The 26,374-nt window shown below is 43.9% G+C and overlaps 2 protein-coding genes across 7 annotated transcripts in view; both read left to right on the forward strand.

The window, feature by feature from the left end:
• Nucleotides 1-6,452, forward strand: part of tmcc1a (transmembrane and coiled-coil domain family 1a) — a 41,122-nt gene extending 34,670 nt beyond the window's left edge. For all 6 annotated transcript variants that reach the window (XM_070839511.1, XM_070839512.1, XM_070839513.1 and 3 more), the window contains 3 exons: nt 105-796; nt 2,503-2,638; nt 4,014-6,452. In XM_070839511.1, the coding sequence (XP_070695612.1) occupies nt 105-796; nt 2,503-2,638; nt 4,014-4,328 (1,143 nt within the window). In that variant the 3' untranslated portion in view covers nt 4,329-6,452. The remainder of the gene's footprint in view (nt 1-104; nt 797-2,502; nt 2,639-4,013) is intronic.
• A 1,870-nt stretch (nt 6,453-8,322) lies between these two features.
• The window catches only part of plxnd1 (plexin D1), a 59,344-nt gene continuing 41,292 nt past the window's right edge, over nt 8,323-26,374 (forward strand). The window contains exons 1-7 of the mRNA XM_070839886.1: nt 8,323-9,693; nt 11,482-11,658; nt 14,840-14,971; nt 15,410-15,510; nt 19,839-19,968; nt 22,081-22,258; nt 22,531-22,639. Of these exons, the coding sequence (XP_070695987.1) occupies nt 8,482-9,693; nt 11,482-11,658; nt 14,840-14,971; nt 15,410-15,510; nt 19,839-19,968; nt 22,081-22,258; nt 22,531-22,639 (2,039 nt within the window). The 5' untranslated portion in view covers nt 8,323-8,481. The remainder of the gene's footprint in view (nt 9,694-11,481; nt 11,659-14,839; nt 14,972-15,409; nt 15,511-19,838; nt 19,969-22,080; nt 22,259-22,530; nt 22,640-26,374) is intronic.

Consider the following 26,374-nt stretch of genomic DNA (forward strand, 5'->3'; position numbering starts at 1 on the left):
GTTCAGAGACTTAGGGAGGAGACTTACTAAATATACTGAACAGGAGTGAGTTATTGTAGCGTAATGTTTATTGCACTAATGAAAACCTGCTCTGTGGCTGTCAGGTGTTTGAGAAAAAGAACCAGAAGTCAGCGCAGACCATCCAGCAGTTACAAAGGAAACTGGAGCACTACCACCGGAAGCTGCGTGAAGTGGAGCACAACGGCATCCCACGCCAGCCTAAAGATGTTCTGCGGGACATGCAGCAGGGCCTGAAGGACGTCGGAGCCAAAGTCACGGGCTTCAGTGAAGGCGTGGTGGACAGCGTAAAGGGAGGCCTCTCCAGCTTCTCCCAGGCCACCCACTCTGCTGCCGGGGCCGTCGTCTCCAAACCCCGGGAGATTGCTTCGCTGTTTCGCAACAAATTTGGCAGCGCTGACAACATCCCCTCGCTCAAAGACTCTTTGGACGACCCCTCAGTGGAAGACGGTGTGACAGGGGCTGGCGGACGTTCGCTGGGAAGCACTGGGCATCACCTCCAGCCCAGTCCCAAGTACGGCAGTGAGGACGACTGCTCTAGTGCCACGTCAGGCTCAGCGGGGGCCAACAGCACCACAGGGGCCCCTGGAGGTCCCCCCAGTTCCAAGGGCAACACACTGGAGAGGAGCCAGAGCTCCAGCCTGGACATGCTGCTGCAGGAGGTCCAGGAGCTGAGGGAGGGCCAGGCAAGGCTCGAGGAGAGCCTTGATGGTTTGAAGAGCCACTATCAGAGAGACTACACAGTTGTTATGCAAGCACTGCAGGAGGAACGCTTCAGGTACAGACAGACAGAACATACGAGAATGTGTGTATTATACATTCCAGAACCAGTTCAGCACGAGAAATCCCATAAAAGTCCTGCAACACATACTGGTCATTCGTATCGCTGTGCAGTATGATCACAGACAGCACTCGCTCTGCTGGTGCTCCAGAGAGCTCTTTCATCAAAGCTGGCACGCAGTAGATAACAAAACAAAGCCATGATCTGGACCTCCTCTACATAAAATGTGTGAAGTCTGCAGGAAGGTGCTGTCCTTATTAACCCAGTGTCAAAGCCTATGTGCCATGCTAAATACATTATGCAGATCTTGATTGGCAGTCTTATTATTTCCCGTGTGTCTTCCATAAACAGCACTGTTATTAATACTAACTCTTTTGCCCTAACAAGTTACTTTAACATTTAGACTGAACTGTATATTAAAATGCTTCTAGCCTTCAGCCCTGCATATAAGAAAATTAGTTTTGTTGTTTGAGACAGCAGCTGATATTTAAATGGGGCACTTCGCCTAAGTGACAGACACACCTGCACAGTCCACAAGTGTCCTCTAAGTAGAAAGACCTTTGGCAGTATTTCAGCCCTTGTCTAAGCCCGTGTATCTCATCTTAGACTTAGACGTCTCGGTGCAGCTTTTGTTTTGGTCTGTCTGTGGGCAGTTGGCTTTAAAAAACACACTCGCATTCCTCCAGAATGTTTTGACAAGAGGGCACAAAGATTAAGACACCGGCAAGGAGGGGAGATATAGTGAGCAGCGTAAATAGTGAGAGAAACATGAGCATTTTTCTTCCTAAAATGTCCATCTGAGTCCAGAGCGGTTTGTGTTTGTCCTTTAAGGCCAAAATAATAGCAAACAGAACAGAACAGAGCTCTTTTTAGCCTCCCCTCAGGGAGTGATCATTAATAAACTAAGCATATTGCTAAATAGCTTTTCAGGGACTGAATCCATCCATTAATCATAAGAAAGAAATAGTGAACATTTGACTTTCTTAACTTGGGCTGCAAATAATGATTATTTTAATTTTGATGAATGTAGAGCTGAAATGATTAACCGACTGACAAAATTAATCAGCAACAATTTTGATCATTGAATGATTAATTTATTCCAGCCTCATTCTAGCCTCTAAAATGTGAACACTTTCTGGTTTCCTTCGTCTTCTGTAGTAGTAATCTGAATATCTATGGGTTACAAAGACATCGCCATGGGCTCTGGCAAAAACAAGATTTTTGTAATTCCTTATTTTCTTACATTTTATTGGCCAAACAAATAATCAATTATATGTAGATTAATTGATAATTTAAATAATCAGTTGTTACAGTGATGGATTAATGTCTTCAGTTTTTCACAAGTACTGAATCACTCAGTTCAGTAAAATTCTATTCAGCAGGAAACACAACATACACAGGGGCTGCCTATTCTTGTCCTATGTTTTCCATCTAACTGTGTGGGCCGGCCAAAATAAACAGCAGTATAGATCCCTCTCCTCCTGCTGGGTGCCTCCCATTGGCCAGGCGCGTACTGCCAACTCTCTCTGATTGGCCAGTTGAATCAGCAGATGAGCAAGCATGTCCTAATCTTGTCAGGGCGAGTCATCAGTTCAGTCAGATGCCGTATGGTCAGATGCCTTCAGGGTGTGTTTTTACTAATTCCTGCGCGTGTTTCTTTGTCTAAGCTAATTACACCTCTAATTACTCTCACATGTGTTCAGGTGCGAACGTCTGGAGGAACAGCTGAACGACCTGACGGAACTTCACCAGAATGAGATCCTCAACCTCAAACAGGAGCTGGCCAGCATGGAGGAGAAGATCGCCTACCAGTCCTATGAGAGAGCCAGAGACATACAGGTCTGTCCGTCAGGCCGGCGTCCACAAGCACGACATGTCAGACATAAATCCATGGCTGTAAAAATCAGCTCAGTTCAGACATGTTCTTATTCTCTCATTGTACTGGAAATTGGCTGTCTCCAAAATGTAAAAATGAATGGTCAGAAAAGGGTGATAATAAGTTTTAGAGGATAAGGCAAAGTGTCCAATTAAATGGCCAGCTCTGGTCCTCAAGTCTGGCTGATTGAGTCAGTGAAAGCCGCTGAAAAATATGTGATAAACATACAGAAGTAACTGCCTCACATTTTATATGGAGTTGACATTATAATTTCTTAGCCTCTGTTTTTTTAACTGGTATATATTCATGGGAAAAAAGTCAAATCAGTATTATGAAATATTAATTTGTCTTTTGTTTTTGCCCATATGTAGTAGCTTTTATTTCAGTATGTCACCATCAGAAGTGTTCTGTCACAGTGATGCTTTTGTTGTCATAATGTCACTTAGTGGCATTACTAATCGCTGCTCCCTGGCCCGGCAGACGGCGTCATGCTCCCAACCTCTTTGCACATCTAGCAACTGCTACTAATTTAAGCCAGTTGACTCCTGTTAGCTAAGCCAACAACAGGGCCAAGGTAATACTGAACTGCTGTCAAACTGTGACTTAAATGACATTTCATAAGCACTTTAAATGTTGTCACAAATTAATGTAGTTTTCTGTAACTATTCTTATCTTTGTAATATAAGGCCAGATTTATTTAATTTGGGAATTTGCACTTCCACATGAAGAGGTCTTCCTGATTTATTTAAGTAATAAGCTGATATGGCAGCTTAGACTAGACGTCATGGTGTCAGTGTTAAGTGAGCTGAAAGTTTAAGGTGGTCACACAGTTAAAGGCATTATGTCACTGTGAGTGTAGACACTGTAAACAGGAAGGTGAAGCAGAGAATCCAGTCTGTCCTTCGTCTTTTCTGCTTCTTCATAACATAAACATTTCCTTGTAAATGACTCATATTACTCCTGTCCTTTCCTGTGAGGGCTGTGTGTGTGTGTGTCTGAATGGAGTGTATTTACAGTTCAAGTTGCCCCTTGAGTGCATTTATGTTCCCTTGCAGCAGGGGGCGATAAAGGTCCATGAAATCCATGCTTATTGGCCGCTCTTTCAGGGACATCTGTTGAATCTAATGCAATCCGATACAACAAAACCAGAAGGGCACAAATGTCAGAAACACATTTCAAAATAACATAGTCTAGTGCAGTAAAGCGGCCACGGAGTGTAATTTTATATTTAGGGTTGATGCAGTAAGTTCTTGTTGATGCTTACATGTTTATCTTTGAAGAAGGTGACTTTGCTGAGTGATTTTTCTTTTTTTTCTGTCCTCTGCGTGTCCTCTGCAGGAGGCACTGGAGGCATGTCAGACCAGGATCTCTAAGATGGAGCTCCAGCAGCAGCAACAGCAGGTTGTCCAGTTGGAGGGGCTGGAAAATGCCACCGCCCGGACCCTCCTGGGAAAACTTATCAATGTGCTGCTGGCCCTTATGGCTGTCCTTCTGGTCTTTGTCTCAACTGTGGCCAACTGTGTGGTTCCCCTGATGAAGACGCGCTCTCGCTCGCTCTCCACCCTCCTCCTCATCCTCCTTCTGGCCTTCTTGTGGAGAAACTGGGACGCTCTCTCTGGGTACACGCACCGCGCCCTGCAGCCACCAGGATGACCAGATTGAAGCCAGCACTTGTTGCTTTGTTGACACCAGGCAAATGTAACTGTAGCTGCAGTCATGCAGGAAGTTTGAAGAACGTGATTGCCGTTAGGATGACTGTGCGGCCGGGCACTGAAAGTCCGGCTGAGCACATCCGGACACGGCCTAGAATCAAGAAAAGGAGGAGGAAACAGTAAAGTTGAGAACACTCATGATTGTCATTTAGGAAGGACGAGACTGTTTACATTTTTGAAAATGAACTGTTGTGTTGCTATCCCTCACAGAACGCAGCATTGTACTGTTTTTAGAGTTTAATCAATTATAATGTTATTTCTAATAATATTATTTTTTATTTTCAGCGTTATTTTATTCAGTACCATGTAGCATTACGCTCCTCTCACTCTACCTGAAGGGGAGTTTAGTCAGGAAACTGGGTTGGCTATTCGCCCAAAAGGCCCAGTCTAATTGTAGACATGCAAATGTGAAAATGTGGTTGATTGCCTTTAGGAAGAGAACTCTTACCTAGCTGTGATTGGTAGATTTGAACCGTGGCTGAAAACCTTCCTGGGAGTTGCTCCTTTTTTTTTCCTGCTGTGATGAAATTTGTTCAGACAGAACATTTTGAAAGGACTGACCATGACCTTTTGAGTGTCATGATAACTAGAGACGTTTTGTGCTTCCTCACCATTACTAATAGGAACGATCACATGCTTTTACTTATTTCCTTTTTTAAGTAAAACAAGAAAAACCGTGTTAAACATGAGAGGTTATCAGTGAAACAAAGACCGTATGGGCCAGCTTCAGAAGGAAAAGTTACTGTGGGCGGCTCACTGTAGAAGCAGCACATAAACACACAGAGAACGTCTGGTTTTTGTTAAGTGTCTGCCATATTTGCAACATGTAAACATAAACGATGCTGCATGTTTTCATTAAGAAAATTACAAAGGAACCAACTTTGCTTTTAAAAGCAATGACAAAAGGCCTTTGTCCAAGTAAAATCAATTTGCCAGGACAATTGCTTCCCCCTGCCACATTTGATGTGATCAGGCTAGGAGAGAGAGAGAGACAGAGACCACTGGTGCTTATCCAGCTCCATCTCAGTTGGATCAGGAATGCTGCTGCTGCTTCATATCTACAGTGCGTGTCGTCTCCACTGCCATGCCAGTCAAATGCACACTGCCTGTACGTAATATTGTACCATTCATCTGACTTTCTCCCTGCATATTATCTCTGTAGCTGTCCTTCTTTTTCTACAAGTACACTATCTTATGGTGTAATCACCCAGTGCCAAACCTTAGTCTGCCCAGGGGGACACGTGAGTACCCAAAGGATCCAAGCTGAGAGGAAAGAAAGGGGAGGTGGCTCAGCAGCTCTTGCTTCTATTCAGATATGTCACGAATGTCTTGCCTGGATGTAAGGGGTGTATCTTTTTGGGGAGACGTCACTCTTGCAATGGAAAATCTATTAGAGAATTCACAATCTGAACATGAACTTGGCTCCAGGTCATCGGTTGTGTGTTTCTGCACCTTGCCTGCTTGAGTACAGTTCCTTGGCTCAGCGTTCTTGTCTTTCTTATAGTCTTTCTCTCTTTTCAAGGACACAACAAGATGACCTAGCACATTAAATATAGTTCACCCTGCATTTCATGCTGAGAAGCTGATTTCCTAACAGATAGTGAGATCATTTGAACTGTACAGTTGCACTTTAGCACACGGAAAGATAACACACACAGGTCGGGCTGAGGCTCGGAAAACCCTTGAGAGAGAGGCTTCAAAGGTTGCCGCTCTTAAGACAGCAGTCCTCTGTGGGACAAGAGGAGTTGACTCGGGTCAGGATCACTGTCACCCTTGTCTAAAGATAAAACTCACAGAGGGGAATTTAACTCATTTCTTGTCACAACATCGATAAACTCGATTCCTCTGAAGTCGAACATGCAATTAAAACGGCAGTGAGTAGATATAAGGATCTGTTTCAGTTCTGCCGTCGCACATGTATCAGACGAGTTGAGAGTGAGCTGACCTTTGACCTTAGCTTGACCTTGCAGTAACACCTATGATGTAGGTTGTGTGCTAAACCACTCCAGTGCCTTCTGATGTCCTTTTTCTAAGTGTGGAATAAATAAAGTGCATTCCTGACTTACTTGCCACCCGTGTTTTTTAAAAATGACTCGCTTTAATTAATGTCTGTGTCGTTGATGTATTTTTTATTTTTTTTATTTTGCCTGCGCACTCTCGGGATTTACCTCACACGTCCTGCAGGTTCGTCATGTAGCCACTAGATGGAGATCTTTTGCCTTGTGTGTCTCTAAATTCATCTGTATTATCTCCATAGCTGTGGAAGGTTGTGTTTAGTTTGTGAATGGTCTGTTGTAAGGGATGTGGGGCTCTGAGGGCAAGGAGGTGTCACCCCTTATCGGGAAGGAAACAGGTTGGGAGGAAGGCCCCTTTAACCGCAGTCTTACTGCTAGACAGTGGGCCACCAGGGACAATATTTACTTAGTTTCTCTGTCTCACACACACACAGCTTAATTCCGTTGAATGCTGTGTGTGATTGTGCAGCACCAAACAGCAGCACTCAGTCGCACCTCGCCGGTGATATCTGATGCTGACAGCTCTGACCCACTCTTCTCCCTGCAGGACCTCATGTACGCCTCCTCCCTGCCTGCTGAGGCTCGCGCTCACTTGCACGCACACAGTGTGGACACTGGAGGTGGCTCAGGCATTGTTCTTTGCAGTTGGGGGTCATTTTGCTGCACTTTATCGCAGCGCTTTCCTCCTTTCCTACGCTGCCTGATTTGATGCGCATGGCTGTGCGCCAAGGTAAACACGGGGCGCACTTATCAGCCCTGCTGAAACCCGCAGGTGGTGACGGAGAGAGCCGCGAGGGGAGAGAGTGAGTTTGTCCCCAGAGGAGCCCACAGTAAATTGGCACAAGCGATTGCGCACGATTTAGAATCAACTTTAATTATCGCATGTATTCAGAGATAACACTTCTCGGGCTCGCCTGCAAACTGATTTATGCAGCGTCTGACACGTTGCTGGTCGTTTCCCTACTAGAGATCATTCATTTCTATTCAGAGATGTGAGCATATGCATACTCCATCCAGAGACAAAAAATGCAAACCACATTCGTGCATTTTTGAGTGGGGGCGCATGTGTTGTGCTTGAATATTTATGAGGTAAAGCGCGCACGAAAGCTATGTTGGATAGATGTGAATGTCAAAACCCGGAAAGGTGCGCTGATGTGCCCATCTGGTAGCACTTTCACGGTGCTTACCGTGCCGTATGCGCCCAAAAACAGAACCCTCCGGATCTGCAGAACTAATCTGAGAGTCGAGGGACTGGGGAGCACAGGAGGTGGACGGTGACCCGTCATTAACCCCGTGATCAGTGGAACCACGCTGAGGTGGGGATTCATCAAATGGCCCATCTTGAAAGGAAGAGTTCATGGTCATTACAACTTCAAATGGCAGAATGAGCTCACATTACAGCTTAAATGAGCTCACATATGAATTAAGTTAATACTAGAAATAGCGAATATTTGACCCTGATAATGCTTCAGATCAAGTTAGTTTTAAGTGACTCTGGACAAAAGGAAATTTGGGATAAATTAGTTCTACTAATTTAGTGAGCTAAGTCTAATAATGGTACAATGATCAATCACAGCAGAGTGACTGACTGACTGAGCGCTTTAATGTGAAGTGGCAGTGCCACTCCTCGGGGTTAATGAGCAGACGCCCTTAAGCGATAGGATTTTACTTAAATCTACACTTTATTCATGCGAATTTATGAATAAGCCGGACCATCACATGACTGTAAACACCCCTTTGTGCGGGCATGCCACTGCCCAGAAATTGTTCCTCAATAAATCAACTTTAACTGTTTGTCTCTAATAGGCTGCTGCTTAAAGATCATAAAAATCTCTCCGTGGTATTGTGGCTCAGTGTGCCTCGGGAGAGAGGCTGCTGAGCTGCTCAGTGGGCAGAGAGGGACAGAGGAGGCAGCCTGAAAAGGAAGCACGACTCGCTTATCGCGTCATTCTGGGTTTAGGCGTTGAGCAGGAAACAGCCTTTCCTCTCGGATTGTCGCAGTAGGAACAAACACACAATTTTGTCTTTGCTCAATGCACCCCTCGGCACAGAACACGCGGAAGCCGGTCAGAAGGAAAAATGCCTCCTTCGATAGAGATAGCTGTTCTGCTCCTCGGCGTCCTGGCTTTGGAGACGCGCCGGAGTGCCAGCGCGCTGCACATCCAACAGGCATTCGCGTCTCCAAATGAGACCAACAACTTCGTGGTAGACCCGGTGTCCAGAAAGGTCTACCTGGCCACCGTCAACACACTCTACCAGCTGAACGGGACCTTGACCATGGAGATGGAGAAGAGGACCGGGCCGGTGGAGGACAACCTGTTGTGCCATGCGCCACAGCTGCCCCAGGCTCCGTGCGAGCATCCCAAATCCCTCACTGACAACCACAACAAGCTCCTGAAGCTGGACCGAGAGCAAGGGGTCCTGGTGGTGTGCGGATCCGTGTACCAAGGCTTCTGTGAGCTCAGAAGAATGGAGAACATCTCGGAGATAGCGGTGGAGTTCCCACCCCAGGGCGAGAAGACAGTTTTCCCCAGCATGCTCAACATCGCCGCCAATCATCCAAACGCATCCACCGTCGGGCTCATCTTCAAGAGCCACGGGGGAAACACCCGGCTTCTTGTCGGGGCCACTTACACAGGGGCGGGTACCCAGTTTTTCCCCAAGAACCACAGCAAGGAGGACCTGCGCTTTGAAAACACCCCGGAGATCGCCATCCGCTCCCTGAACATTAAGGATTTATCCCGACTTTTCACCTATGACATTAACCCTTCAGAGGATAATGTATTCAAGATCAAGCAGGAGGTTAAAACCAAAAATAAGCTGAACTTCGTTCACGCTTTCATCCAGAAGACTTATTCCTACATCGCCTTCAATAATGATGCGAAAATGGGGCACAAGGAGAGCCAGCCCAACAGCATCCTCTCCAGGATATGTCTGGATACAGAGAGCCCCCGAAAACCCTCCGGGCCGGAGAGCAGGAAGCTCACTGAATCCTACATCCAGATGCCTCTGCAGTGTGGATTTAACGGGAACATTTACAACCGGATGCTGTCCGTTTACCCCGCGGAGATCCAGACAGACGACGGGAAGGGCTCCGAGCCCTACCTGTTTGGGGTCTTCTCCAAGGGGGACAGAAAGTCCGCCCTGTGCGCCTTCAAGTTTGGAGACATCGAGGAGGAGATCCGACAAGGCCGCAGGAACTGCTCCAACTCCCCCAGCAGCGACGTTCAGGTGCTGGACAGCGTTATCCAGGGATCCGGAGCAGCCTGCATCCAAAAAGGAAACCTGGTGGTGAGGGCTCATACCTCTCTCTTCTATTAGTCTGCGTACTGCGTAGAACTGGGACATTAGTTTAATTTGACTTCATGTGGGCATGTTATGTACATTTGATAGAGTAGCACACATCTAAAAGTCTAACTTAATGAACAAAAAGTTTCACTTTGACTTTTTGAGTTTTCCATAAACTAGTGTCAGTGTGTTGATGGGACAGAATTGAGTGACAGCATTTACAACAAAACAGACAAATTATTGACCTCACAAAAAGATTTTTTTCCACTTTACTGATAAAACTCAAATGCTTGATTGTTTTATCATTTAATTAATGTTTTGTTTTCTTATCCGAGCCTTATTTTGTGAGCATTATTGAATTCTTATATCCCCTTTGGACATGGGAGGCGATGAAAACTGGAGCTCCAGTGTAATTATTTGCCCACAAAATAAAACAAACTCGCTCATGACTGCTGTGTCTCTCCTAGGCAGTTTGCGTTTTTGCCTACAGTAGTCATCCTCTTTAGCCCCGAGGCTCATGAGTGTGAGAGAGGATCTCCCATGTCACGGGCAGAGGTCATGATAGCTGGAAAGATGCTCCAGAGACGCTCTGGGGGTTATGGGAAGGGTGAGATTCTTGTCACATCCAGCAGCTCCCTATCTTCTCAAATATGAGGAGGAAAAGGGGGGTCAGTAGGTTTTCAGTGAAACCCCATTCTTTATTTCATTGAGAGGACACTGCTAACTATAACTCAACCACAAATTTAACATGATGTCAGTGAATCAATGGCGACTTTGTTATAAACACATGGTGTGATGTTATATTATGTTTGTAACTGCATGCTTTCCGCTTGCATACTAAACAAAATATTTGCCCTTGAGAAAACTTAAGCAAAGCACACTGTATTTGCCCGTTGTGTGCGTTCCCTCTGTGTTGATGGTGTCTGATAATAAAGGCAGAGAAAGCTTTGCACAGTTTCAGTGGAATGTGGTGAAATCCCAGCTTTTCATTGTGGTGGTTTTGATTGACAGGCCTGAGGTCAGAGCAGGTTGTCCCATGACCGCTGTGCTGTCAGGTCACAAAGTTGCCCTCCTCCCTGGCACTGTCTTGTCAGCTGTGGCCCCGGGGCTACTTCTCCCGTGACTAGTTTTCTGAATATTATCTCAATTGGCCCACAAACCTTCCTGAGACAGACGACTGCTCAGTTCAAAGTGGTTTTGTGTGTTTTTATTCTCTCGCTGTAATCCAGCCTCTCAGAATAAAGTTAGTCTTTCTTAAGTTTTACATTTATGTTGCCATGGCCACTGAAATGTGATCTTTTTGTAGTCGACAGTCTGAAGGCCGGCATTGAGGGAAAGCCAGACACAATTTATGATAAGAGAGACGAGGCCGCGAGCAGAAGGGCCCGTGGGAAACGACTCTACAAATATCCACTGTGCTTAATTCTTTTTTTTTTTGCCTCTGCGTGCTCTAAAATATTCAAAGAATTCCCAACAGATCCTGGTGCTCATCCAAGCATGGCACTAATGTTTTATCATTGCCCGCTGAGGATTTGACAAAAGCAGAGTCTTATGAGTGTTGAAGACCCTTGTAAGCCCTGTTCAAGCATTCACTGAGATGTCTAAAAAGTGATTTAGAAGAATGAGCAGCACCGTCGTGATAGCGACTATCAGCTCTTGTTTTCCACTTCACTTTCATCATGAGGCGCTCTTTTTTTTGGCTCTGCTCTCTCCTGTTTTCTAATCTCTGTGTGTGCTTCCATATGAGAGCTAATGAGCATTGATCTCGATTTCATTTTGTCTGTACTCTAGTTGCAGCCCGAGCAGCTGGACTGCGGTGCGGCCCACCTACAGCACCCTCTGGCCCTACGGAGGCCCCTGAGGGCCATTCCTCTGGTTGAATACTCAGGTCTCACTTCAGTCTCTGTGGACAATGTGCACAACCACACTGTGGTTTTTCTGGGAACCAGTAATGGACGTCTTCGTAAGGTGAGACTCATAATAATGACTACAAGCACACACACACGCACACACACACGCACACACACACACACACACACACACACAACTTTCTAAGCTAACATAACCTCGGGTCAAAGCACAGTTGCAGAAGATAATAGTCACCACTGAATGGAGTTGATATTTTTAATGTGATCAAGCCCTTAAGCTTGGAAAAACTATAACAGTTACGTAGTGCTGCTCTGATGTGGCCGCCGAGTATTTCAATAAACCAAACTTAGGTGAGTGATGAAACACTCAGAGCTGTAGCAACACCAGCAGGAATGTCTGCTTTCATCTTGCAGGTTCTCAGCACTGTCACCCTCTCAACCCCCTCGCTCCATTCATCCATGACCTATCATGGCCCATTAAGTAGCCCTAATCATGTGCTCTAATGTTCCTCAGACCTGGTTATTGTCTGAGAGATCACCAGAAAGCTCTTTAACAAGATCGGCTGACGACATATGACTCAGTCCTGCTGCGTGTTGGTGTGCGACCTCAGCTTTAGAACATCTGCAGAGAGTCCGGCTTGTGAAAACTTTTTCCCGTCCAATTAACAGCATTCCTTAATTCTGTCTCACCAAATTCCTAGTCACCCCTGACTGAGCTAAGCAGCAGCGTGCCTGCAAGGGCCACAAGCTGCCTCTCAGCTGTCTGCGGAAACAACATAAACTGACTGTGAAAGCTCTCTGACCCTATTGTTTTGCATTAAGCTGGTACCTTTTACAACATTAAATCCATTCTGCTAGAGGGGTGTCTCATTTTGGGCCCACTGAAAGAGCTCCTTGTTTTCCTCCCCAGATGAAGGCACTGCTGTAACCTCGTCAGAATATGCAGTAATTGGTTTTTGGGTGGTTTATACTGGATGCACAATGTTGGTTGGGATGGAATAAGTAACTGTGTATAAGAGTGTGTTTGTGTCTGTTTGCTTGATTGCAGGTTTGACTGTGTTTTTAGGTGTTTGACTTTGTCTGTAGTCCAGTGCGAGTGGTTTAGTGATTTCATGTGTTTACTCCGATGAATGTTTACCCTGTGATTATGTGCTATATGTGTGTTCTCTCAGCATGCGCGTCAGTATTGTTATATAGGGACCATTTTTTTTGTGACCTTGGGCAACAACATGCACTGTGCTTTTTAGCTTTATGTGTCTTTTAATGGTTGTGTATGTGTCTGTGTGTGTGGCAGCGTCTTTCTATGTGTGTGTGTGTGTGTGTGTGTACCTCTGCGTGTGTGTGTGTGTGTGTGTGCCCTGAGGATAGAGCTGTTACAGAGGTTAATGGTGCTGTTAGTGTGTGTAATGTGATTCTGACTGTGAGTTTGGCTCAGACTAAACACAGGGGAACAGTGGTTGAGATTAAGTTAGGCCTCTTTTACTGTCTTTGAGAGAGCCCTCAGTGAAGTAATTTGTAATTACATGCATTTTTTAATGAAGTCTCTCCCTCCCCATTACCGCTGACTTCCATTTTCTGCCTCTCCGCCTTTATCTCACTCACTCCCGTCCAATTTTTCTCCCTCAGTCAGTCCACCCCTCCACTTCTCAGTTCATCGCTTCATTGTCTCCTCTCTCTGTTCCTCTCCTTCTCCATCTCAAATATAAAAGGCCCTTTGATTCATTTTGCAAACAAACAAAGTTTATCTCTTCTTCTTTCTTCTTCTGTCTCTGCTGACCCACCTCCATCTTTCTTTATTCTCTCTCCTGTACTCCCAGGTACACATCCACACAAGCACACACACACACACACACACACACACACACACACACTCATGTAGAGAATGAGTGCACAACAGCGGAGCACTCCTTGGATGAATAGGGTCTTTCATCTGCAGGCAGATAGACAGAGAATAGAGTCAGAGCGACCTGCCAGTACGGCAGGTGTTTTGTTGCTTGACCTGGTGGTGCACTGTGTTACAGCTCTCCTCACTTCTCTGCTCCTATTCTGTTCCCCGTCCAGGTGTGTGGGCTGCTGTTTACTCACTCTTCGCATTGTCACTCTGCATATGTGTTTGTAGTCACTGGGGTGTGGGGTGAAGGCATAGCACAGCTGCTTACTATCACCAAGGCAGAGGAGCATGTGTGTGTGCAGATGGGTGGGTGGTGTTATAAAAAAGACAGTGATATTTAGAGGCTTAGATAATGCCTCTCATCACAGGTTAAGCCAGTTTACTAAGCTTCTGTCTGCTCTGGTTTAACATTAACCAGTGCGTCTCAGTGGGTGGTGATGGTTTTGTGTGTGTGTTTGTGTGTACGTTAGAGAGAGAGAGAGAGAGAGGGTGTTTGTGTGCTCAGCAGATGGAGAAGTGACACAGCCCGTGCTTGTCAGCAGATGCCGGTCAGTTGGCCGGGATGGCAGGATGTCTCCATTGAAGGGAGACCCAACAAATCGCAGGAATAAGAGCTTTCACTGTCTGCGTGACAGGAAGTCTCACTCAGCACAGTTTGTTTTCCTATGCAGCTCAGTCTGTGTGTCTATGTGTGTGCGTATATTTGTGCGTACGTGAGAACATGTCACCCATTTTACTATCTTGAGCTGTAGCAAGGCCAGTGTGTAGATAAATCACTGTTCGGAAAAACAAGATTAGGCACGCCTCCTGAACAAAGGGCCTCCTAAAATACATTTGATGTTTGAACATATAAAGACATTTTGAAATAACAGATAGGAATATCTGTGATTAAAAAATATACTCAATTAAATCTTGCAGTTTTTGTTTCTACATACAAACATTCATTTATTAAATAATTACATTTTTTTGTGCTGTCCTGCATATCTCAGTCAGGTTCAGAGGAGCAAAAGTTTCCATTAAAAAGAATGAAAAATGTATCTTGCTGAAACAAGTTCTTGCATCCTTCGAGTGATTGTGATCGCTGATGTAAATCCTCCCCTGCACACAGGTGGAGGAAGTGAATAAAAAAACATGTTTCTTCTGAGGTGTTGCTGAGCAAAACACCTGGATTTGCACTAACTGAGCTGTTTGATCAACAGAAAACCACTGTGGTTGCTTTGAGCATTTCTCACTGTTTGAGGAGTTCTTTTATATGAATGTGAAGCAAAATGTTGCTCAGTTGACCTTTCCAAGTTGAATTAAGCTTGAGAAAGTATTTATTGCACCGTTCTGCACCTTTTCCAGCTCTGCGATTCAACCTGTGTCCTTTGCTCTGATGTCTTTTTCACAGCTGACCCTCTTGGCGAACATGACTTTGGCCAATCAGTGGACACTGAAGCTGCCAGCCAGTGAAGCAGTCCACCACATCATGACCTTCGACCCCAACGACAGCAACTTCCTTTATCTCATGACCTCTCACCATGTAAGAATGTGGCTGCATCTGAGGTTATGGTTTCAAGACGTCTGTGTTAATTTTCGTGACTTCTGTCACTGATCTATTCACGTCAGCATGAAGAAGACTCATAATAACAACAATCAGACCGCATTTCACATCCTGACAATCCTCCTCAGCTCAGGTTAGCTGAACACTTACATATGTGTGGCCACGTATACGGATGTTTCTGTGCTGCATTTCTAAACCCGTAGGTTTCATATGAGCTATATGATGTGACAGGATGTATGACAGGATGTGGCTGCACCTCCAGCACTTGAGTTTGTTTAACCACAAGGCAGAAAAATCTTCGATATCAGTTATCAAAATTGCTGTTTCAGCACTAGTTCTCTGTCAAGGCCTGCATGAATTTTGAAAAATCTGTTGTATTCACCTGATTCATTCTTTTGTTTGTGCTGTGTTGTGCAGATGCTCAGGGTGAAAGTGGCAGAATGTGACCAGTGGAGGAGCTGCAGTGACTGCTTGCGAGCAGGCGACGCCCACTGTGGCTGGTGTACTCTGGAGAACCGGTAAAAAACCTCACACATGCTGTTTGTTTTTGTCTGTGTTCCCTCTATTGGTTCTCCTTCTCTCCAGCTATCTGTCCCCCTCAGACTCCTCTGTCCCTCTCACCCTGTCTTCTACTGCCAGCTACAAATATAATTCAATCAAATTATCATATGCTTTGGTGTCACGCACATACCACATGCTTTTTTAATGTAATCTGTTGAGAAAATGTGGAAATGTCCACTGTTCGTATTTGAGCAGCGACCCAGCTGTAGCTGTTTATATGAGTTATTGACTTAAGTTAATGCTCATTCTAAAACACCAAAGATCAGATTTAAGGCATAATGAAATGATCTGAGCTTGTTGCTTTGATACTTCTAGCGTTTGAATCAATAAAACCACTGGGACTTGTTTGCTGGTTTTCATCATCCTCATTCTTAATCTCAAAATGTCGCCCGGCTGAATGAGTCTTGGCAGTAACAGAGTGTGTTTTTGGGTTGGAAAGCTGTTGCTGGATCGAGCAGAATTGATTTGCTTTTCATTAGGCCTCAGACTGGGGAGTAACATCATTGTTTACAGCGGTCCCCTGGTTCCTTGGTAGTGTGGGGAGGGAGTGACGGGCTGGGAGCGCCCAGCGAGGAGTGACTTGGCTGAAGTGTTACTGTGAGCGAGCGAGAGTACACTGTGATTAATGTGGCTCTGTCAGGACCAGCTCTCTGGCTCTGTGCTCACTGGCTTTCGGGGAGAATGCGGGTGGTGTCGAGCCCTGTTTGTTTGCGTGTAGTTGTGTGCGTGTGTGTGAGTCGGTTGGTTGCTTGGTGATTAAAGCAGATCAGACGAGATAGTGAATTTTGTGATGAGTTGTGCTGCAGCTCTGAAGGCTCTGGCATTGCCAGGGGCCATTCAGAGCTAGAAGAGTGGAACTGATGAGAGAGAGAGAGAGGGAGAGAGAGGGAGAAAGTGTGCTTGTGTGTGTGTGGTCAGACTGTCTCGCTGTCATCTCCCTGTCTCCTCTACTTATTTATCTATCTGTCGTCTCTTTATCCCAGTCCCTTTCTCGCTTCACTGCATTTTTTTTTACCCTCGTGATTCTCTCTCCGTCTTCGGCTTCCCTTTTTTTTCCCCCTTTCTTGCACTCGTATTTTCCAGTAGCTTTGAGAATTTAGCCATCCCTCTCTCAACCTCTCTCTCTGTCTTACTAGTCCTTGTCTCCTCCTCCCCCAGTGCCCTTGTCCTGCTCTCTATCCCTCTACAAAGGAGCGTTGATTGTGATGATGGTGGTGGGAGGGAGAGTGCACACTGGTTCTTTTGACAAGGAAATGTCAAAGTGTGTAAGCCTGTGTGTAAGTGTCAGCGTGAGTGTGTGTCGCTGTCTGGCTGTCGGAGGCCAGGGAGCTGATGTCATGAGTGTGTGTGTGTGTTTGATGCACTGTTTGGCCAGTCATGCCAGCCGCTGGGTTGGTCCTGTGGCCTCAGAGCCCAGGGGATCAGGGGTTGATGTGTGGGGGTGGATGGGCTCCTCCATCACTTCACTGTCTGATACAACTACATGGGAGAGGGGAAAAAAGGACAACTAGAGAACTATCTTGCAATCTGTGAAGCCACAACTGTCTCTGTGGGTGTCTGTTTGATTTTATGCATGGCTCTCTGACGTCTCTCAACACGTCTGCGAGCATGAAAACATGTCTGTTCGCTTGTTGGAGTCGGCATTGTTGTCTGAAAAAGAGAGAGCTAGTTTCTCTGCCAGAGATAAAGCTTAGTCCTTGATCACTCTTTTCATGTTGGAGCTGGTTTAATCTGCCACATGTCACAAGAAAGCACTTAAATATCTTTATTTGAATCAAATTATGCGTCATGTGCAGTCTTTGCTATTCACAAATTATCAAGCTTATCTGCATGTGCTTGTCTCACAGAGGCTTTGTGTGTGTCAGTGTGTGTTTCTGTGTCTGTGTGTGCCGTTAGAAACTCATATGTTCTCCTGCTGTGTAACAGTCTCACTGGTTTCCCACTTTGGAGGTGAAGACTTTTCTCAGGTCATATTTTAGCTGCATATGTTGGAGAGTTTATTTTAAGCAGGTGTTTGAAAACATTTTAAATAAGCATGCTGTCAGGAGACAGGTAAAGAGTGTATTTGCGCGCGCGCGTGTGTGTGTGTGTCCACTGTATGTTTATTGTATGTAAATGAGTTGTCCCAGCTTTTTAAAGAAGAGACAAGTGCTTTGAGTTTATCTCTCCTCGACGCTACACTTGATCACACTGTTGTTTGAATTATCAGGCAAGTCATGAGTGTATTTTAAGAAAGAATTGGAAAAAAATAGAGAAAGGAAAAGATATAATGTGAGTGACTTGGTGAGTTTCTGGACAGTTCTTACAAATCACTCGCTGTTTGTTGATCTTCATCTCAGACTGCATGTCTTTTTCTTTTGAGATTGTAAAATGACGTTTCCTGGCTGCCTGCTTTAGTTTATACCAAGTGGCATCCATGAGGTAACCGGTACTTAAAGATAAAATCTGGAGTTTACTTGATAATCTAAATATATTCTTCTAGATGGAAAACAAGGAAGGCACTTTTTATCCAATGTAACTGAAGAGGAAGCTGTGTTTTACTCTGTGATTTCAAAATGAAGTCCAAATGAATCTCAAAAACGTACCATAATTCATGGTTAGCTGCTGGGATATCGAACCTCACTGCTTTGTGAGTAGTGACCGAAATGTCATAGTAGCATTTAGTACTGAAAGTTGGCACTGAACGACTTGTCAGGTCTTGTTTATGCACTCAGATATGTCTTGATATGTTTTAAGCCATAACTTTATGCTATTTTGTTCTTGCCCTAGAAGTTTGACACGGAATTGCTGTAGTTAAATTAAAGGTCTTGACATGATGATGGCGTTCGATGAAAAGTTAGAAGGTCATCAAAGTTATAAGAGGATGAGATATTTCAGTCTGGACCAAAGGGTGAACCGACCAGTGGACAAGACTTTATATTCCTCACAGAAAGGTGTCAAAAAAAAGGATCATAATGTATCTGTACAGAAACTCAGGTGTCATACTGGTAGCAGTATCAAAAAAATTCAAGCAGTACTGAGTTGCACTCAAAGAACAACTTTCAGAATGAAATTTAAATCAATAGCCGAACATTTCCAGTGTTAGTTAGTTTATCTGTAACTCAATTTTAGTGTGACTGTTGAGTTTACTGAGAATGTGGTCAGAGATGAGAGAGAGAGATATGAGTTTGTTTGCGTCTAGGTGTTTTTTTTTTTGGGGGGGGGGGGCATTTAGCTCTATTTTTAGTTCAGCAGCTGACCTCATGGCCCCTCTCAGTCGCTCATGTGCCAATGGGACTGAGAATCTGGACATTCGCTTTCCGGACACAAATACTCACACTTACAGGGCACACAGACACACACTTTATTTTAAAGCAACCATGAACGTGTGAGAGGGAAGTGGGATGTGCCAAACTCATTATGTGGCGTGTTAGGACGTTGCTAAATGGGGCCTCTTTGGTTTCTCCTTACTCTAAGGTCACATTGTCCTTCCACTGTGCACTGCAGATAAACTGAGCTCTGTGCCAACGGACAGTGAAGTTCATTAGTGAGGCAGAAGTCAGAGTATGAGGCCACCTTGCTTGTTGAATGCCCTCTTACAATTCTTCTGTCCTACACATTCATTATACTCACAGATGGGGACACTGTGTGCTCTGTGCATGTTCACACAAACAAGCACGTTTATGGGTGCACCGTTGGTCCACGTAGATTAAAAATCAGTGGCGTGTTTATTCAACTATCTGTAACTGGCCTCTGATCTTAGTGCCTGCCGGACAGGTTGCCATAGCAATTTGTGTGACCTGTAGTCAAGTAGTCTCTTGGTGTTGAGCCAGACAAACTGACAACCGAGGTCTGAATGTGGCATTACGGGGACCACAGCACCTCATAAATCTGTGGGAAGCAGACCATGAAACCCAACAGTGAGAATTCGTCAAGTCCTGGAATGAAATAGAAACTCAAAAACTCTGTCTTCTCCTCACGAAGGATAACATTTTGACCTTAAAGCTCTGCATTCACACATCAGTCTGGTTGTCCAGACTGATGGAAAATCTAACCCCAAAATGTTACGCCAACCTGTCAACTGTAGCCAATCTTTCTGTGCCAGCTAACAAGAAAATGTGTTGATGAAATTCTGGATTTCAGTTTCTTGAGTTTCTTTCTTTCTTTTTTTGTCATGTCATCATAACTTTTCTATGAAATATTCACTCCACGAAATCTCCAAATCTCTTTGTGCTGTAATCTAATCTGCACCTAAATATCTCATAATGCATATGATTACAACATTTCTGTCTGTCACTTTGTCCAGATGTACCATCCAGAAGGAGTGTGCTAATGAGCTGTTGCAACGCTCGTGGATCAGCATGGGTGAAGGTCCCCAGCAGTGTCCGTCAATGACCCTGACACCTCCAGAGATCAGCATCTCTGCAGACATCAAGGTAACATTAACTCCCTCCATATTCTTGTTCTGTTTCACCAACAAATCAAATAGAAGTTAATGTTCTTCTTCATCGGGTTATGTAATGAGGCCAGTGTATTTAAAGCTGGTGAAATGTCTCATGACCACGGATAAAACCTGACACCTCTCACTATTATTATGCTCACTATTATTATTACTCTGCTGATAATGTCATGCCATGTCATGCCATGCTGCAGCAGCTCCATCCACCACCCCTTCTGTTACAGTATGTGCAAAGTTGACTCAGATGTAATGCTAAAGCGGCCGTATTCAACACTTTTTTTAAAAACAATCTGTGAAATGGCAATGTGAAATGGCAATGTGAAGACAATGTGACAACAATGTGACAACAATGTTTACTGGTTCATTCTTACTGCTCTCATTGCTGGTCAGATTCTTTGAGAACTCAAAGAGCAAAACCACTTCATCCAAATCTAACTGTATAACCACTGACTTTTAATGTTTAGTCCATTGATTCCCAGTAGTGTCTCTGACTGAGAAACATTAATTGGTCTGATGGGCTGCAGTATTGGCATCTGTTGTTGTACCCTGAATCGACTCTACACAGTTCTAAATAACTGGGTTTTGAGTATATCTGAAAAAAAGACCAAAGCATGAGCAGAATGTCAATATGCATACCAAATTTGATGTTGATGGACACTATTGTCGCTCAAAGAAAATGGAGGCTCTATGCATACCTGGAAAAAATTACAGCAAATTTATGACAGTGACAAGACAGCTTTGAAATTAAAAAAGAAACTTAATCTGATGAAAAACATTTTGCTTTGTCCTTTTCTAGATTTGATTTGCAGTGGCTTTCCAAAGTGGCAATTTGATTGCCGTCTGTTGTTGCTGATGCTCTTTCATTTTCCATAAAGTCATGTTTTAGTGGAGTAATTCATTATATTGGAACTGCAGAAATGTACGGAAAAGTACGTACTTGTATTGTCCTCTCATTTGCAGCAACAAACCAAACTCAACAAGTAAAAATATTGTGGAAATTGATATTAACGAGATAAGTAATACTATCAAGAAGATAAATGATTGATACTTTACATTAGTTTCTGTTGTGAAAATGAACAAACTTCTTTACTTCCATGATGAGCACCATCTTTAAAATTTCTCATCATATACACTTCACCTCTATCTTGTAGTGTTTGGATTTGGGACATGGTCTGATAATGAGCGCAACATATCACCACCAGTGTGACTGTAATCCAACCTGGCAGGGTAATAAACTCTGGGTTGAATCATATGTGGGGTATGACATGTAAACTGTTGTTTTCAATAATTCCTTCCAGTCAGTATATCATGTAACAGAAGCATAATAACAATATGATAATTAGCTGACAGAATTTTGACACTTGGAATGTATTTGACCTTTAATTACAGCTCATAATTAGACGAGGCTGAGAGACGACAGGTCATTAATTGGTTCATTAACTGTGGATATTTGCTTGTTATGTAGGTCAGTTTGGCTGAGCTCTAATAGATCTAGCAGCTGCCCGATGCACAGGCACCGTTCAGAGCCACAGGAAGCTCGGCTCAAGGTTGTCTCTACAAACAGGAAGCAGCAGGCAGGAAGTCGCAGCTTTAGCCAGGAAATGATCAATTCCAGCGAACAATGGAACAGATTTTTAAGACATGTTAGCACATGTCGCTGGCCACTTCAGCTCCTCTCTGCTGAGCTGCAGAATATATCAACCTTCTCTTCCCCTCTGCTTGACAATCTTCGCCCCCCTCCTCTAATTTTTCTCTCACATTGAAATCATTTAGCTGAAATTCAGTCACGTCAGCAAGGTGTTATGTTTCTCATTATACGTCTGTCATACTTTATCACATAGCCAGATTTAGATGTGAATGTAACACACTGCCATCTGTTTCTTCATTGCACATTAGTTTCTCTATTTGTCTGCCTGAGCTCCTGAACAAACTTGAAGTAATGCCGGTACCCTTTGCCCTCTACCAAAGACTGCACATTCTCTTGATTTCAGTATATGTGTGTGGGCATGTGGAAATTGAATTTGTAATTCATTTTTGTTAAGATGGACAGTTATTTATATTTATACGTTTAAATTTATTTCTGTCATAGGACGTCGGCATTCTGATAAATGGCAGTGTTCCTGATCTGGTCGGCTCCCGGGTGGAGTGTGAATATGGGCCGGGGGTTTCTACAGCTGCCACAGTGCACCTGGACTACGGTCCCGCTCAGATCCAGACCTGTCCCCTGCTCCCTCGAGAAAGCTACCAACCAATCCTCCCTGGAACAGGTGAGACTGAGAACAGGCGTCCATTTGGCTGTTTGCCCATGCTGCCAGGCATATCTCTCCACACAAAAACGAGTACAGTTACAGTTTTTTTTTTTTTATTTACAAGATCTTGAGCTGTATTAGAACAAATGTAATTTCCCCTCTCGTCTTTCAAAATGCAGCAAAGTCAGTGTAGCATGAGCATGTCTCGCTGTCTAGTTCGTGTTATGACTGCGATACCATCTCGAATGCTTGACACAAGCAGCATTGTTTACATGGCTTTGTTTATCCAGATCATCTGACTGTTTCTGTGGCGATAAAAGTGAATGGCACATCTGTGGTATCTGGGAGCTTCATCATCTTTGACTGTGAGAGGACCGGAGCAATACACCCCAAGACGTCGTGAGTCACACATCCATTGTCACAGCCGTTTATCTCAAATCCTGGATTTGTTGAGGGTTGGTGATGCTTGGCCCACTTACAGCATCATTCTGATCCCTCATGTCCAGATTCATTCATTAGATATGATGGTAGAAAGTAACCACATTTTAATACACTTTTAAGGTACTTGTGCTTTACTTGAGTCACATTTATATTACTTTGTGCCTATTCTCCACCCCATTCCACAGGGTAATGTTTAATTTGTTCCATCATTATGTTAATTACCACTACGTCACACCACATTTAAAGATTAAACCAGTGCCTCCCAACCTTTTTGGCTTGTAACCCCGTACAAAAAGCCATTGTTTGGTTAGGGCTCCCTGTCATGTTTCAGATGTCTTTAAGTTGTTAGCAGTTCTGCCAAAGAGCGAGTTCCCTTCTTAACTTTTCAAGAGGAAACAAAAAGCATATATACAAATATAAGTTTGTGCAGCAGATGACATCCCCCAGGTTGTTTTCGTGATCCAGTATTTTTGTACTTTAAAAGCAAGATTTTGAATGCAGGACATGTACTTATAATAGATTATTTTTACATTGTTTTATTTGTATTTCTACTTAAGTACAGAATCTGTGTATTTCACTTCTTAGACCTTCATCCGCTGACAACTTAATTTGCAAGTGATCCCTCAAAATAAACCTTCCTAAAGGAGACCTAAATACCAATGATCTACAATTAACAGATGGCTCTGTCAGGCTATAGCATAATTCATATGTCATCGTGTGTCTCTATGGTTTAGTAGCATGTAGCTGGATGCAGAAGGGACAGCAAAGCTTCTCCACTCTGTCTCTCGAAGGCCTTTCCACTTTGTCCCTAACCTCTTCCTCTCGTGTTTTTTTCCCTGCTTCCTATTTAGGCCTCAGCGAGTAAATATTGCCGACACGTCCTTTTGGAGGGCTTATTGTGTGTTTGGCTTGCTCAAGGTTTTTCAGTGTAGGATCAAATGCGGGATTAATATGCTGTAAACCTTAAGCCAAAGGAAATTGGATATGTATGTCTGGCTGGTCATGTTGATATTTGTCTTTGTGAAGGACTGCGACTTGTATGGCGGCAATCCAGCTGGCTTCCTCTCGCATGTTGGACCATGTCAGGAGATCCACTTTATCTGATGGGCAGATCTTAGGCTTAGAGGGGCATCAGTGTGTGTGTGTGTGTGTGTGTGTGTGTGTGTGTGTGTGCGCGCGCGTGTTTGACTGATTCACTTAGATTGAAATCGTTTGGGTGTGTCCCTTTTGTTCACTTTTTGAAAACAGCCTGTAGGTGTGAACACAGCTGTTGCAGGTATATGTGTGCAAGACTGCACCCAATATGTGCACGTGGCCTCGGTGCTCGGCGAGGTCCAGGAGTGTGAAATTAGACGGTGGTTTGTTGAAGGTGATAATGAGGAAAGTGCCATTCTCACAGGATGAGCATTGGGCTGCAAACTGCGGAGCTGCTGTACTCTATCTGATTTTAATCACTTCAAGCTGTTTTTTTTTTTTAATAATCCCTAAAGAGAATCTCATGAGCCACTTCTCCTCAATGCAACTAGATAGTGGGGTCTTTTTGTTTTGTGGATTATGAAAAAAATACATTATAAAGCAGAAATCATTTTTTATGGCACCTGCATGATTGAGTGTTAAGAGACAGTGATGGCTAATGTCATAAACTATCAATGTCACATGGGAATTATCATAATCAGCTACTGCAAAGTTATTGTTATAGTAGAATATTTGTCATCCCATGCTACTTTAATGAGTGTCAATTACATAGCTGTTAAAAGTACAAAGGTTATTGCTACTAATAAATCAGGATAAATTATTAGCAATGAGTCAACAGGAGGAAATATCACCCACTGATGTACTAAAAACTCATCGTTAGATTTGTCATTATCAAGTTAAATGTGACAAAATATCACAGTTGTTTTTGGTGGAAGTTTGAACGGTACCGTTCCAACGCAGGAGAAAGTTTGGATTTCAGCTTTAAGAGGTCTTTATTCATGATATGACATTTATGTGTTGAATCTGTTTGTGTGTTTTTCAAAGAATCTGTGTGGCTGTGTTTGTGTGTGAGAGAGTGTTTAGACAGCTCTCCCATGACCCATTCAAAGTGGTCACTAGGCAGAGTGTTAATGACAACCAGACGATAGCATTCCTGTCTCACCAAGCAGCCCAGTAAGACAACCACTGAACCTGCCCTCTCACTCCGCTTCTCTCCCTCTCTTTATGTCTCTCAGACACACACACACACACACACTTTCTCTGTTTTATTTGCTTTTTATGTCTCTCCTTGTGTCTCAAGTTTTGGCACTTCTCTTCTCTTTTTACCCCTTTCCCTCGTCTGTCTCCATCCTTTCTGCGTTCCTCTCAGTCGTTCCCCCCTGAAACTGGTCTTTTCTTCTGGACGTATTTCTCTTTGACAGAGACGTGATTGAGGATGTGTGTTTAACCGCTGTGTCCACTGAGAGGCCCTGAGAGTGCGAGCCTGATTGTGTATTTAGTGTGTGTGCCTATGTGTGTGTGTGTGCATGGTCATAATGACTCGGGGTGGGCAGTGTCACAGGGTATTTACTGTCAGTGTTAGGTCAAGCAGAGAGAGAGAGAGAGAGTGTGTGTGTGTGTGTGTGAGTGTGAACATCTGTGTGTGTGGTAGTGTATAGGTGTTTTAGTAGGACAGAAAGGGAGTCAGGGAAAACAGAAAAGCTGCAGCTGATAAGAGCCTTGAGGGGGCCGTCTGCTTCTAATCAGAACACACACACACACACACATGTTTCGATTACATTTCTACACCCATCCCACTCCACGTCCCCCAGTCTAAAGACCCCCTCAGAGTGCTGCTATCACCGGAGGCGCTATCAGTCCTAGTGTGGGACATCTGTCTCTTCCCGGAGGCAATACAGTGACACACACTCGACTCACACACATACTGCACCGTGGACGTGTTCTACTTAAGGTAGTTTATCTGGAAGACACACACACACACACACATTTGCACTCCATCCACAGCGTGGACGAATAGAGCACGGTCCATATCCACAAACACTCCACTTTATCTCCTCAATTACACGTGTAACCTTAACTCATAGGCCATCTCAGAGGGTAGTTCACTTAAATCACAACAAAGCAATAAATTGAGGTGGGAGAATAAATCTCAGAGATTGATATCTCAAAAGCTCAGGAAACAACACCAAAACAATACTATAAAACTATAAACTATACTTAATATGGCTAGACAGTGCTAGGGATGAACCAGCTCTCCCAAGCTTGACTCTAAGCTTAAAACGCAATGATATAACTTCTGCTAAATAACTGCCACTGTGTCAATTATGAAATAATGTCTAGTTTCATTCCTTAGAAATAACCAAAAACAGCTCAGTGCTGTACTTTATAGCAAACATTACTCAAACAGGAGTAAACAGTGCACTAACTGGGGATTATTTTTAGGTGTAGAGTTTGTGAAGTAGTGAGTATTAATGCCAGAGGCACAGTGGGATAGACTCAAAATAATCTACAGTGCCCATGTTATGGGTAATGAAGGAATATATCACCCAGTGCAATGGTGTCTGATGTATTTTGTGATGTATTTGAGGTTTTAACAACAATGCAGCTCTACGACACAGAGGAATAATCTAAATCAGGCCTTGAATACACAGACAATACTTGTTTTAGCTGGATGATTTTTTGACAATTACAGATTGAAGATAAGATAAAATAAGATAA

Source organism: Pempheris klunzingeri, chromosome 11 (genome assembly GCF_042242105.1).
Source record: "Pempheris klunzingeri isolate RE-2024b chromosome 11, fPemKlu1.hap1, whole genome shotgun sequence".
In the NCBI taxonomy this organism is placed as follows: domain Eukaryota; kingdom Metazoa; phylum Chordata; class Actinopteri; order Acropomatiformes; family Pempheridae; genus Pempheris; species Pempheris klunzingeri.